This window comes from Geotrypetes seraphini, chromosome 3, assembly GCF_902459505.1.
Source record: "Geotrypetes seraphini chromosome 3, aGeoSer1.1, whole genome shotgun sequence".
NCBI lineage: Eukaryota > Metazoa > Chordata > Amphibia > Gymnophiona > Dermophiidae > Geotrypetes > Geotrypetes seraphini.
This window is the reverse complement of record NC_047086.1, coordinates 103,493,855-103,509,413: the sequence shown is the minus strand read 5'-3', so window position 1 is coordinate 103,509,413 and position 15,559 is coordinate 103,493,855. Positions and strand designations below refer to the sequence as shown.

At 40.1% G+C, this 15,559-nt stretch overlaps 1 protein-coding gene across 3 annotated transcripts in view; it reads left to right on the top strand.

Moving 5' to 3' along the window:
- The window catches only part of WDR35 (WD repeat domain 35), a 315,141-nt gene that overhangs the window by 120,423 nt on the left and 179,159 nt on the right, over positions 1-15,559 (top strand). For 2 of the 3 annotated variants that reach the window (XM_033936987.1, XM_033936985.1), the window contains exon 11: positions 8,478-8,510. The exons of the other annotated variant lie outside the window; for it this stretch is intronic. In XM_033936987.1, the coding sequence (XP_033792878.1) occupies positions 8,478-8,510 (33 nt within the window). The remainder of the gene's footprint in view (positions 1-8,477; positions 8,511-15,559) is intronic. 3 annotated transcript variants of the gene reach the window in all.

The following is a 15,559-nucleotide window of genomic DNA, read 5'->3' as shown; positions in this document are numbered from 1 at the left end:
CCAATTTCAATATGACAATGCCAACATCTATTAGACTTAGAGCAATCCAATTTTTGTAAACGAACAGGGGTCCAGAATGCTCTATGCAACAGGAAAAACCATGTTTGCTTCATAGATGCAGACATTGTACATTTCATTCTCCAAGACCAAATGCGTGGCCATTGAGATGCATTAATCTGATGCTTAATCTCAATGCTCCAAATATCCCTAAGTCCATTTTTTGGTTTTTTATTCAAATAATTAGATAATACTTTATACCACTGTGTGGCCTGATGTCCCAGAAAGTCTGCCTGAAAACATAGGAATTCTAAACTAAATTGATTATTTAGAGACTTCCATTCAGGGAACCCTACCTGAATAGCCTGCTTCAATTGCAACCATTTATAACTTTGTTTTTTATCAAGACCATATTTATGTTGCAATTGTGAAAAATCAAGCAGCTTACCATTAGAAATAACATCATTTAATGAATGTATATCTGCTTTAATCCAATCTTTCCAGACAATCTTAAAACCGCCTATTTGAATCTTGGAGTTTACCCAAATAGTTTGATATGTAGATTTTCCATTAGAATCTGAAGTTAATTTATCAACAAATCGTATGGTTTTCCACATATCCACTAATATTCTATTGTCTTTACGTATTCTAGGCATTTTGATACTAAGAAGAAGACCAAGTCTAAGTGGAAACATGAGCGTTCTTTCAATCCACAACCAATCCGGAAGCTGTTCCAAGAGCTCTGGGAGGACCCAATACATACCTTGGCGCATAATATAGGATTGATGATTCCTAGAAAAGTTGGGGAAATTTACCCCACCCTCCTTAATTGACTTTTGTAAAGACACTAAAGCAATTCTTGCAGTTTTACCAGCCAAATAAATTTAACCAGAATACTATTTAATTTTTTATAAAAAGACCCCTGAAAAAACACTGATATCATACCCATTTGGTAACAAACCACAGGCAAAATCATCATTTTAATAGTTTGTACTCTTCCCTACCAAGATAGATGCAAAGGATTCCATTGCTCACATAACTCTGTAACTTTTTGTAATAAAAACTTTTCATTTATTTTCATTGTCTCTTCAATTGTATTTTTTAATCAAATACCTAAATATTTTATACCATCCTCTTTCCAAATAAAAGGGAAGGAATCAAATAATCCTTTTGTGCAATGCACATTCAAAGGAAGAACTTCTGATTTAGTCCAATTTATTTTATATCCTGAGAATTTCCCAAATGTATCAGTTACTTCTAGCAAACATGGAATAGTTGTTTCCGGATTTCTCAAATGAAGCAATATATCATTGCATAAGCAGATACCTTATAATCAATTCCAGAACATGGAATATCCTGTATCTCCTTCACTTATTGAATAGCTAACAACAAGGGTTCCAGTACAATGTCAAAACGCAAAGGAGATAAGGGACAGCCCTGTCTAACTCCCCTCTGCAATTTAAAACATTCAGAAAAATTATCATTTATGTATAAGCGAGCAACCGGGGAGCTATACAGTGCTTGAATCATTTGTATAAAACCGGGTCCAATACCAAACCACTTCATAGCTTGATACATGAAATTCCATTCTACTCTATCAAAAGCTTTCTCAGCATCTAAAGATACAGAAAAAGCCGGATCATCAATTTTTTTTTGTTAGATATAACATATGAAATGCCAATCTAGTATTATTTGAAGAGTGTCTCTGAGCAACAAAACCCGTTTGATGCATACCAGTTATGTGAGGAAGAGCTTTAGCTAAACGTAAAGCTAAAATTTTAGCTAACAATTTACCATCTACATTTATTAAAGAAATAGGCCTGTAATTTGAAACCAATGTAGGATCTCTATTTGGCTTCGGCAAAACAATAGTTAAGGATTCTGCCATAGTGCCTGAAATACAACCTTTACTTAGTTGAGTCTGATATAATTTTAATAAATAAGGTAAAAGGGTAATTTGAAAATATTTATAAAACTCTACCGTATAACCGTCACCATCTGGAGCGGTCCCAACTCTAAGGGACTTCAATGCTGTTTTTACCTCTTTTAGTGATATTGGTTCTTCTAAACTTCTTTTTATATGATCAGGAACTTTAGGCCCCTCAATTAAACTTAAAAATTCCAACCCATCTTTTTCCTTTCCTAAATAAGACTCAGAAGAATAAAGGGCTTTATAATAATTTAGAAATTGATTTAATATAATTCCAATCTGAGAATGAGAATTACCAAACTCATCCTTAATTGCACATATTTTTTCCTTTCTTTTCTTTGCCTTTAAATAATTTGTCAATAATCTTCCTGCCTTATTTGAACTACTATAATACAATGCTTGCTGAGAAAAAATATCCTTTCTTACCAATCTAGAGGAAATCTCATTATATTTACATTTTGCTTTCAATAAAGCTTGAAATATAGATTCTTCCCACTTTCCAATCAATTTTAATTCTAATTCTTTAATTTCTTTTTCTAAAACAACAAATTGCTTTTTTAGCTGTTTCCTATTATACACAGAGAATGAAATAATTTGTCCTCTCAAAGTTGCTTTAAAAGCATCCCATAAAGTTTCAATAAAAATTTCCTCCAAATTATTAAGCAAGAAATATTCATCAATTTTGGCCTGGAAATCTTCACAAAATTTAGAATCCGCAAGCAATGCATTATCAAATCTCCAAACAGGTTTAGAATTATCCTGATCTATCAAATTTAAATCTATCCACACACCTCCATGATCTGATAATATTATTGGATCTATAGAAGCTTTTGTAACTTGCTGTATCAAACTATCAGAAACAAAAACATAATCAATTCTAGAAAAAGATTTATGAACATGTGAACAAAATGAAAATTCCCGATCATTAAAATTAAGAATACGCCATATATCTTTTAAATTACAAGATTGTACAAAATTATCTAAACCTAGAGATTTCATGATCCTACTAGGTTTTTTATCCATAACAGCATTGAAATCCCCCGCCACCACTAAATTAGTAGTAGCCAGTGGCAACACTAACTGTTGAAGAGACTTAAAGAATTCAATTTGATTCGAATTAGGGGCATATATATTGAACAATGCCACAGTAGTATTGCCCATGCTCATTTCAACATGCATCCATCTTCCTAAAGGATCTGCATTAATCATGTTAAATGTCGCAGCACATTTTTTATTAATCAGAATTGCTACTCCAGCCTGTTTCCTGGTCGCAGACGCATAAAAACATTGTTTCACCCAATTTCCAGATAATTTCATTGATTCTGCACCAGACAAGTGCGTCTCTTGCAGGAAATAAACATCTGCATTCTGCTGTTTAAGAAATAACAATACTTTTTTCCTTTTTACCGGATGGTTTAGGCCATTAACATTTAGAGAGAAGATTTTGAAAATCATTACATAAATAAAAGTTTAATATCCAAGAATCTCCACTTCAAAAGCATATTATATTTCTTTTCCTTATATCCATATTTTAAATTATCCCTCTCCCACTCTCCCCAAACCCTCCCTATCACTCTATCAATAAATATCCAAAAAATCACAAAACCTTTAATAACTAATGTATCAAATTCTCTCCCTCTTATTCCCCTCCCTACTCCCACCCATCCCTCCCAAATTAATAATGCAAACTTGGAAACGCACATATAGAATCAGGTGACAAAAAGCTCCCATCAGGCTAAAATCATAAACATCATTTATAAAACATAATACGCTACACTAATAATATAATATAATTCAAATATTCTATAAAGTCTAATTTTTAATTTTTTTCTTTTTATATATATATATATATATATATATATATTTTTTTTTTCTTCCTTTTTTCTCTACCTCTCTCTCCCTCTTCCCTCTCCTCCTCCCTCTTTCCTCTCCCCTCCTCCCTTCAATTATATAAAACCTATGAACTCAGAACCATCCAATCAATATATCCAATCAAGCACATTCCCTTATACCAATACCATACAATTACAAAGTCAAATTTACTTCAAATTAAAATAAATCTTTACTACATTATATACCTGTAAAAGCAAGTGAATGTTAATAAAGTATTACTCAATCTCCCAACTACCCACATTTCAATATCTACTCCATATAATTATATAGTATATTAACTATAATCCTATAATTAATCTTAAAGCACCTTCTTATCATTAAAATACACATTAAATTAATATTAAGAACAATTAATTATATATCATAAATGAACAATTTCAGCAACCTTCCATCTTGTTTACAGAATCTCTCAGAGCAATTTCAGCTTCTCTCCGTCTCTATAGTTCATTATGTCATTATGTCGATTGCTTACTTAAAACTAATTCAGCAAACAGTATGCAACCAACTTTAGCGTTCTTTCATCTTGTTTACAGAATCCCCTGAGCAGTTTCAGTTTCTCTTTTTATCATATTATAGTCATATGAAAACCTGATGTAAATCCAGTCACTCTCTTCTATTCTGCAATCAAATCTCCATGCGTCCACGTATAGTTAGCATACACTTAATTTAAATATGCACTATATCCTGCTGTTGCTGTTGAAATATAAGCCACAAAGCAGTTTGCGGCTAAAGTGCAGAGTAGACTAAAAAGCGGAAACTCATGAGCTGCTGCACCAATGTTCTTCTACTTTATAGTAAGTTCTGTAGGCATCTACATCTTATTATTTATCATGCAACAGTGCTGACCTGCTGAAATGTATAATCCAGTTTTTGAAATTGCTATTTACAGCATACTAAACATAAGGACTCTATCTTTCCTACTGGCACTTTAAGCTTTCAGTTCAGTGAAGTCTAAAACAACAAGCAGCAGAGTAGACACCGAGACAGTAGGGGTTAAAACATTTTGCACAGATGACAAAACTTAATTATTTTTCAACCAGAAGTTAAAAGGAAAGATTTCAAGCCGTTTCTGGAGATCCACTGTGCATAATATGTCATCTGAGCTTCTGATAAGTCATTCACACAACGAAGAAGATGTGCATGCATACTGTTGATTCCATCTAAAAGAAGTCTGGCATTCTCTGCTTGACGGTCAAATTCATTCTGAATTATTCTTAAATCTTGTTCAGATACTGCTTTAGCTTCTGCATCTCGAGCTTTCTTTGATCTGGCATTCGCTTCATCTAAATCCATTCTCTTATTTAAAAACAATTTGCGTTCTTTAGAAATAATTTTATAGTCTCCTTGGATTTGGATTTGGCTGTAATACGGCTTCTGTCTGCTTCATATTTTCAATCCATTGTTTAGTGCACTCCAAGTAAGCATCCAATACTGTTTACTCTGCTTAACCAAACTTCTTTTCTGTAAAGTGCCCCACGCGGCTAAGGAAGGCGCCAGCGTCGGCCGTCATTTCCTTAAACATTAAAACCACTAATGTTCACAACTGACGGAAAGCGCTCTCTGAAGTCAGCGAGACTGCATCCAATTCTGAAGTGATGAGTATGTTAAAAAGATGACATCAGTACAAACCAGCACTACAAAGAGCGTAAAAAGCAGGAACCCATAAACTGCTGTACAATGCCTGGAACTTCACACTAACCCAGCTTGCTGATTCCTCTATTACAGCTGTCATCACCATATCCATCCTCAGACCAGATAAAGGGCAGGAAATGTTAACTAAGACTGCCCCTGTCTGTTGCAGGGAGCCTAGGTTCAGGAATTAGAGCCAGTCACTCTTAGTTTATAGAAACATAGAAATAGACGGCAGATAAGGGCCACAGCCCATCTAGTCTGCCCACCCTAATGTCCCTCCCCTACCTTTGCCCTGTGAATAGATCCCATGTGCCGATCCCATTTGGCCTTAAAATCAGGCACGCTGCTGGCCTCAATCACCTGTAGTGGAAGACTATTCCAGCGATCAACCACTCTTTCAGTGAAAAAGAATTTCCTGGTGTCACCTCGTAGTTTCCCGCCCCTGATTGTCGACGGATGCCCTCTTGGATGCCCTCTTGTTGTCGTGGGACCCTTGAAAAAGAAGATATCTTCCTCCACCTCGATGCGGCCCGTAAGATACTTGAACGTCTCGATCATGTCTCCCCTCTCTCTGTGCTCCTCGAGCGAGTATAGCTGTAATTTGTCAAGCCGTTCTTCGTATGGAAGATCCTTGAGTCCAGAGACCATCTGGGTGGCCATTCTCTGCACCGACTCCAGTCTCAGCACATCCTTGCGATAATGCGGCCTCCAGAATTGCACACAGTATTTTAGGTGGGGCCTCACCATGGATCTATACAATGGCATAATGACTTCCGCCTTATGACTGACGAAACCCCTTCGTATGCAGCCCATGATTTGTCTTGCCTTGGACGAAGCCTGCTCCACTTGATTGGCAGACTTCATGTCCTCACTGACGATTACCCCCAAGTCTCATTCTGCTACCATTTTTGCTAGGATCTCGCCATTAAGGGTATAAGACTTGCATGGATTTTGGCTGCCCAGGTGCATAACTTTGCATTTTTTGGCATTGAAGTTGAGTTGCCATGTCCTAGACCATCGCTCCAGTAGGAATAGGTCGTGCATCATGTTGTCGGGCATTGAATCTTCGTCTGTTGTGCATTTGCCCACTACATTACTCAGTTTGGCGTCATCGGCGAATAATGTTATTTTACCTCGAAGCCCTTCTGCCAAGTCTCTTATAAAGATGTTGAATAGGATTGGGCCCAAGACTGAGCCCTGTGGTACTCCACTAATCACCTCCGTCATTTCGGAGGGGGTGCCGTTCACCACCACCCTTTGGAGCCTACCTCCAAGCCAGCTCCCAACCCATTTCGTCAATGTGTCACCTAATCCTATAGAACTCATCTTGCTCAGCAACCTGCGGTGTGGTACACTATCGAATACTTTGCTAAAGTCCAGGTACACGATGTCCAGGGACTCCCCAATATCCAGCTTCCCCGTCACCCAGTCAAAGAAGTGGATTGGCATGATCTCCCCTTAGTAAATCCATGTTGTCGGGGATCCCGTAGATTCTCCTCATCCAGGATCTTATCCAATTGGTGTTTGATTATGTTTTAACTATTATAATCACATCAAGCAGAGACCTCAGAATGTTTATTCACATCAATAACCTCTGAGAATCATAGCATGTGAAATGATGTAATCATAGAATTTTTGCATCCACATCCTTCCAATCAGTTCCATCAGAATTTCCAATCAGTTCAAATTCAAACTGTAACCCCCAAAGATAAAAATCCCTACAAAATAACTTATATCAGAATCAAAATAAAACAAAGAGAAAAGCAAAGAAGAGAGAGGGGAAAAAAAAAAAACCCTCTCAAATAAAATGCTTCCTACGTCATTCCATCTGCAAAAATACACCATAGAGGAGATCTGCAGAGCTGCAACATGGAAATCAGTGCACCCATTCACACATCTCACTATTGCCTAGAACAGGACTCCAAGATGCAACAGCAAGTTTGGTCAGATAGTCCTTCAAAATTTATTTGGGCTCTACCCCAATATCCTACTCTACCCCACCCCACCCAGACCCATTTGTTGCTGTTCCAGGTTGTCTTAAAAAATGAAGAAGAAAAGAACTATCTATTTATATTTCTCTGTGTGTATGTATGTATGTATTCAGTCAAGTCACAATATTATGACCACCTGCTTATATATAACATCTGCACATATCAATTTATTTCTGTTAATTGCTTCCATATTGGACCTTGATATTTATTTTTATTTATTTTTAGAATTTATATACCACTTATAGCTTAAATGGTTTACATTCAGGTATTCAAGCTGTAGACCCAATTTTTATTCCCTTCTTTTTTTTTTTTTTTTAACAGATTCCCATCAGTAAGAATATTACAGTCCTGCTTGTCCTCTGAGAAAGTTAATGAAGTTACTCACCTGTAGCAGGTGTTCTCCGAAGATAGCAGGATGAATATTCTTACTGCCTTACCTAAGGAGTTGAATTCTATCAACAGTTTTACTAGATTGAGTTGGTCCTGCATGATGAAGGTATGCAGGAAGATGCGTACATGTGCAGTAAACCACTTCAGGAAGAACATTGGGAGCACATGCCGCACTGGGCTCCATCTGATGATGTCATCCAGGAAGAATACTAATATAAAAAAGTACCTGTATATAATATGTAAGACACTTTGATTGTAATCACAGAAAGGCAGTATATCAAATCCCATCCCCTTTCCCTTTCCTCATCTTGCTGTTCTCGGTGAACACCTGCTACAGGTGAATAACTTCATTTTACTGAAATTAAAAAATGCATTTATTGAGTAAATGAATATACTATTATCATGTAATCATATTCTCTGTACTTGTCATAACCTTACAGCTTGTCCTGTTATTTCCCAATGCAGTCTTATTATAATTTAGAAGATTACTAATGCTAAATTTATTAGGTGTGTTAGTTAATGCCCAGATGTTCAGAGTTTCTTAGTTTTTTCTATTTATTACCTGAGTCAAACAAGTTAATTCAAAACTTACTTCATTCATGTCCACATTAATTGAATTATTCTCTATATTATTGGTTTCAAAGGAGGAGAATGAGACGGATCCAAATGGTGCAACGGTAAAATAATTCTTTTATTGTCACTCCAATAGCTTTGCATAAATGATTGTGCTGTTATGTGTTCTGATGTGTGGTTTTGTGGCACTATCTGCAAGCAACAACCAGTGAGATGAATGTGATGGCTTAAGGAATTGAACCATTGAAATGTGAAGCCAGAGGAGTTCTTGGGATAAGAATTTAAGTCCTAGTCTGCTGTGCAGTTCCTTTGTGCCCCTCATGCTTTTTCATAAATTTCTCAGCTGTTATTGGGGTGATTTAATATTAACATTTCTTTTTCCTTAACCTTTCATAAGTATTTGTATGATATAAAGGCTAATAATATGCTCCAAGTCACCTACTGCAGATGTGGCTACATTCACTTTTCTGATATATCTAGCTGGAAAGATTGGATACTGTATGTTTGAAGAGTGCCATATACTTTATTATTACTACATAGGTCTAGCTAGTGTTAACAGTATGTGCTACTCTGCAGGAAAACTAATTTAGATTCTTTTAAATTTCCATTCATAAGAATAGCCTTACTGGGTCAGAGCAATGGTCCATCTAGCCCAGTATCTTGTCTTCATAGTGACCAATCCAGATCACAAGTTACTGTACCTGGCAAAAACTCAAATAGTAGCAACATTTCATGCTACCGTCCTTTGGCAATCCTTGATTTGAAGCAATGTGGTGTTGGGATTAATAGCTCCTGTCGTGTAGATGTACAGAGACAAGTGCTGCTTTATTCCAGAGAAATTCCTGGTTGTTTTTTCATACGCCCAAAAATTCTACTGCAACATACAAGCTAGGAATGGAGAAGGTGGGTGATTTGAATGCAGTAAGATGCAGCTGGAAACTGGTGATTATTCCAGGACAATCATGCAACATGTTCTCACATGTGGTTGACATCATCCATGGAGCCCGGTACAGACAGTATTAAAGTGTACTGTCACTTTAAAAAACTTTCAAAGTCTCAAGATCGCCCATACAGCGCATGCATCGGTGTCTTCCTGCCTGACATTGGCTCACGGGGACCATCAGTTCTTAGTTTTCCACGGAGCTAAGAAGTTGTGTTTCTTGGAGTCTCTCAAAGTGTGTCAAACTTTTGAATTTTTGCCTTCTTGTACATTGAAAGCTTAACCTGTGGGTTGTGCATCTATTCCAGCCTTGGCTGCAGAACTTAGAAATAAAACCAACCCCCTCTACGAGGTCACCTCTGCAGACACTGCCCTTGAAGCTCAGTTTTGTTTCTGCAGCCTTGCTGAGAACTTCTAGTTTCTTCTCCTCGTGATTTTATTTTTCAATTCCTAGTCTTATATTTTCGGTGCCACGGGTATTGCCCAAGTGCTGCGGATTCACTCAGAGTATTCCTTTGGCGGGAGATCGCAGACTTTTCCTTAAAGATTGTCTGCTTCTGGAGGGTGCTTAAACTACAGTAAGCCCTCTAGATGGCCTGCAGATTGGATCGGGTCTCCGGCATTAGGAGCCATCTCTCCCCTGGTTCGTCCGCAAAGGGGTAGAGTGCAGACTGCTAAGGTTCCGTGGAGGTGTGTCGGGATCGGAACTGGACTACGTGTCTCTCCTAATTTTCTCGACGGGTCCTGGTGGTCAGGATCTGTGGTGACAGGGAAGGTGAGATGGTCAGAAGACCAGAAAAATCCAGTTTATTCAGCTCCTGAGGTACTGATCTCCTTGCTTGTACTATGTATTGCAGGCTGCCATAGACTTTCATTGCAGCACAGGTCTCTGTGGTGTTTGTGAGTCACAAAGTTTGCCGATTTTGGAGAGTGCTGAAATCGGGGTTTTGGCTGGTTTCCCTGTATGCCCTGGTCCCCCACCTGTAAAATCGCCATTTTTTGTGATTCACTGCATTTTTTCCCCGGTGCTTGTAATGCAAAATAGGCACCCGCTGAAGCCATCTTGGATTTTCTTTAGTTTTTAAAAGTATATTTTTTGGACTTAGAAGCTTTGTTTTTGCTCCAAATTTCAGATGGCCTCCTCAACATAGGATGACATGGATTCATGCCTTAGATGCAGCGGTTGGCGGCCGGATTCACGTGTGCCATGGGTCGCGAGGGAGGGAGATGTGTGTGGATCCCACGCTCCCCTCCTCCTGAGAGGCCCTAACTCCCTATAATTCCACTGGAGTCGTGATTGCTGTGTCCAGGGTGCCTAAACTGGGCGCGGATGGCGCTTCTGCGAAATGCAAGCGCAGTTCCGGGGAAAAGTGTCATCACTCTGCTCATCCTGTGGTATCTGAGATGCACAGAGCGGCTCCGGCCGCCGGTGACTGTTTTTCCCCAGATTTTGTGGATCTGAGATATCTAGCTATATTAAAAATAAAAAAAAAGGAGATATGCCTGTTTTTCCCACTCAGACTCCAGTATAACTGTTCCACCTTTGGATGCCATTTCGATTTGTTCCTTTGCTGGGGTACCAGAAAGCAGGCTGTTCGTCCCCACCCTTGCTTCTGCTTCGGTGTCTCTGCTGTCACCTGTTTCCTTCGGTGGAATCAGTAGATGTGGCTAACTTAGCGGATCTGGGTGATACCCAGAACAATGGATTCCGAGACCTTGCGGATCACCTGCCCGACCTTATTTCTGGGTCAATGTGAACACGGAACCTGGTTTCAGAACACGCGGTTCAGGCAGAATGTACAGTTCTGAGCCTCCGCTGTCCGCCTCCTTGCTGGACATTGTGATTTTGGCGGGAGTGTTAGAGGTCTGGAAGTCCCCGGAGGCTTCCCTTATCCTTGGACCATGGCAAAGTTGTATCCCATGGTGTCGTCCCCCAGGCCTCTAGTCAGGACAGCAGAGGGCGCTGGTGGGGACTAGATTTGGATTCCGGCGTGTTCCCCTGGAACTAGGGTAACCTTTAGGAGTGAGCACTGGCTTGGGACCATGCCCAGGACCAGCCGATATGCTGGCTGTAGTAGCCAAAAACACCATCATACAAAACAAGTAGTGAAAAGAAAAAGTAGTCTTTATTTAGCCCTTTCTCTGGGCTTAAAGCAAAATAGTCAGGCTGGCAATTGTAAATCACAAAGGCAAACCACACCACAGTTTTCATGAAAATCAAAAAAAGAAAACTTTACAGAGAAACATGCAATGCCAAACAGAAAGAAGATACATCATAAACTGTGCCACTGAGTTGTAGCTATTTCAATGGCTTGTGCTGCAGGTGGTCTCATAGGTTTAATCAGGTCCTGAAATGGCTTTATGCTGGTAAGTACTTCCAAGAAAGTAAGATTGTTCCTTTTCCTCCTGGTTGGAGTGGTAAGTGTGGTCTGGCTTGCACAAATGAGAGAAAGTTTACACATTAGCATTAAAAAAAAACCTTAAATCCTTTGGGTCTGACTTGCTTGGCTCTGGAAACCTCTTCCCCCGACATACATTCCCTAATAGCCTACACCTGGCTGCACTTATTGCCAAACTAAGCAGTAAGGAAAAAAAAACCCAAAAACCTCACATACAAAAAAAATGCAGTGAAAGAAAACTTCCAACACTGATAGGGGAAAAACAAAAAACCAAAACTCCCCAAAAACTAGCTTCTTGCTTCCTCCTGTAGAAGCTTCGGCTTCCCAGCCCCAGTTTAAACAAAACAGGCAAAGAAGAAAAAAAAAAAATCCAAAACAGTTCAAAGGTTTAACCTTTCAGGGACCCACCTCTATAACTTCAGGAAGGTAACTGACCTCCTCTGGCCCACAGGTGGTATCCAAAGCTTCCCAATCTGGTGGTTCCCTGGAGGTTTGGGGTGAAGCCAATCCCTCCTCAAGCATGTCCAGCTCTTGGCCCAACCATGGCTCAGCAAGGCACTGCTTTGCTCCCTTGGTCCTTTCCACCAGCTCCTTCTGCTGCCTCCAGCACTGCTCCTGAGGCTGTTTCATCTGCTTCTCTTGCTCCTCTCCTGGATCCTCCTCTAGCTGTTCCAAGCCCTGCATTTTATACTAGGAAGAGCCACGCCCGCTGCACCTGGAGCAGAGGAGGGGAATTTATTCTCTAAGCTGAGAAGCCTAGCTTCCTCCATACAGCTTTTTAAGGGACTGTCTCAAAATAACAGGCTTCTCTTTAAAAACAGTAAACTTTCTTGGCTCAGAAATAAACCTTTCCTGAGGTGTCCTTTGTGTGTGGCTAGGTAACCACCTGACTTGCTCAGCGTCACTGCCTGGGGAGTAGCCAGCTACCTCCTGACTATGGCTACTGACGTGGTCAGTTCTTTTGGTAACGGACTATAAGTTCCTAATGCTGCCTTTTCTTGGGAGTAAGCCAGCACTGGTGCTGGGTTGGTCACAATTAGTAAATGTGCTAGTCTGAACGCATATAAAGATTGTGTGTCTCTTACTATGTTCCAAAAAGACGCCTCAGCCCCACCACTCCACCGCTGTGCTAGTTTATACTGCGGGAAGTCTGTTGTGGTGCCTCATCATTGGCTGTCAATTTGTAAATGTTATTAGTCTTATTTCCTTTTTCTTTTGTTTTTCTGTATTTTATAGAATAAATACTTTAAATAACTTCATCACTTCAATGCTGTGCTGAATATTTCAAAAGCAATAAATACTTATCTCAGCCAAAAACCTGGGAGTCAGACCTGACATGTTTCACACTAACAAGTGTTTTATCAAGGGTTTCCCTGCAAAATATAGAGCAGAAGCTGTCACATTCGATTGTGCCCTGCCCCTCTCCTAACAAAGAACTTAGTAAATTAATACAGTGTCTATATGTTGCACTCACCAAGGCTGCCGCTGTCATCCGACTCCAGTCTTCCTGTGAGAAAAGATGGCGGCGGCGTCCTTGGCTCCAGATTTAAATCCTCCCTCTCAAACTAACAATGTACCCGCCCCCTGCAGCTCATTGGCCCAACCGAAATTACATCACCGATCCCCACTCGATTTCACTGTTTAACCCGTGGGGTTCAATGGTGTCCAACATGAAAATAAATCTTTGTTCACTCTCATTGAGCTTAACCTGATTGCCCCCTCCATCCCACCCAACCACTTTATTAATGACACGCCATCTTAAATCGCTTGTGGTATGTTTTGCTCTTAACCAGTGTTCTACCAGGGGTACTTGTGCTACCTTGTTGAAAATGCGGGATTTATGTTCTGTCAGCCGTGTTTTTATCTTTCTATTAGTGCGACCCACATATACGAGGTCGCAAGGACAGATGATGACATATACTACACCCTGGGTGTTACAATCGGTGTTATGTCTAGACCTTAAGGATAAAGTCCTCCCTGGAACCTTCCAAATGTCACCCTGGATGGCGGAGGGGCACCACTGGCATTTCCCACATGCCCGTGGTGCTCCCCCTCCCGCTCAGGTTGGCTCCCATATTTTTGAAAGTTGCAACGTTGGCCCAGTGTAATCCCCCGGGAGTATGCTATCCTGGGGAAAGCCTCTAAAGGTTTGTGGGGTTGTACTATAAACCAATACTTTCTAAACATGTCCACCACCATTTTGGCAGCTCTCGAAAAAGGGAGAACACATGTGAGCTGATCACTGTCACTTTTAAGAGCATTCAGGGGTTCCTGCAGGAGTAACTCCCTCTGTGCATATCTACCTCTGTTGAAAGCCTGTTTAATAGATCTTTCTGGGTAACCTCTAACCCTGAGTCTGTCTGTCAATTTTTTGGCCTGTGTTCTGTACTCTCCCATAGAAGAGCAGACCCTACGAATGCGTAAAAATTGCCCTACAGGTAGGTTAAATCGCAGTTTAAACGGATGAAAACTGTCAAAGTGTAGCGTGGTGTTACGAGTGACAGGCTTTCTGTAGAGGGATGTGGTGATAATACCCCCTTGCAGTTGGACAGTGATATCCAAGAAATCTATTTTTGTTTGATGGCATGACATGGTGAACTTTATGTTCGGATCCACTGAATTCAAAAATTCTACAAAATAGTCAAGTTCTTGCCTAGTATTATGCCAGATGAAGAAAATGTCATCCAAAAATCTGCCCTAAAAACAAATCTGAGAATTCCATGTAGATGTATATACCCAAGTTTCTTCAAATCTTGCCATATAAAGGGCAGCTACAGAGGGGGCCAGGGTGGCACCCATGGCCACCCCCTGCGTTTGCTGGAAAAATTGATGTTGATACTGAAAATAATTCCTTTTGATGACCCAAGAGGCTAACTGCATAAGGAATTCAGTGGATATGCGGTGGATGTCTCTTTTCTGGAGCGACTCACTTATAACCTGAAGTGCTTCATCCTGGGGAATCTGGGTGTATAGAGAGACAACGTCAAGAGTCACCAGCCACTTATCCGTCATGTCAGGCTGGAGCCTGTCCAAATTCCTTAAAAAATGAGAAGAGTCCCTAATATATGAATTAATTTTTGGGACTTCTTCCCTGAGGAAGAAATCCACCACCTTTGACAGGGGTTCCAAAATAGAGGAACGGGTATTAACAATGGGACGGCCCGGAGGGTTCGTTAGAGTCTTATGTATTTTTGGGACAAACAAAATCTTCGGAACTCTCGGATTTTTTTCAAACATGAAGTTATATTCTTTCAATGTAATCTTGCCCTGTTCTCGGTATAGGTTCAAAAATTGCAGGATCTCCTCCCCCAAAGATGTAGTAGGGTCCCCCTCTAAAAGGGTATACGCCTGTGCATCCGCTAACTGACGTGCTGCTTCATTGTTATAATCTCCCCTATCCAGAATAACTGTGGCACCCCTTTATCCGCTTTGGTTATAATGATGTCTTTATTGTCCAAAAGCTCCTGAAAACCACTTTGGTGGGCCTTAGTGGTGTTATAAGGACCTCTATTCTGCCAGCTTCTCTGGAGGTCCCTAAGTTCCGCGGTGATCAATTCACGAAAAGTAAAGATAAGGGGGTCCATGGGGCCCGGGGGGATCCAATGAGATTTCACCTTACAAACTGCAATAGATCCCCTATCCGTTGGCAATTGGATTTCTGCCTGTTCCTCGTCCATTAATTGGATCTCTGCTTGTTCCTCTTCCATTAGTTGTATCCCATCTTTATTGTTTTCATCAAAAAAGACTCTCAATTGCATCTATCTGCTGGGAGGAGAGAAGCTGATATGCACGGACAGGGAGAGGGACCTTGGGG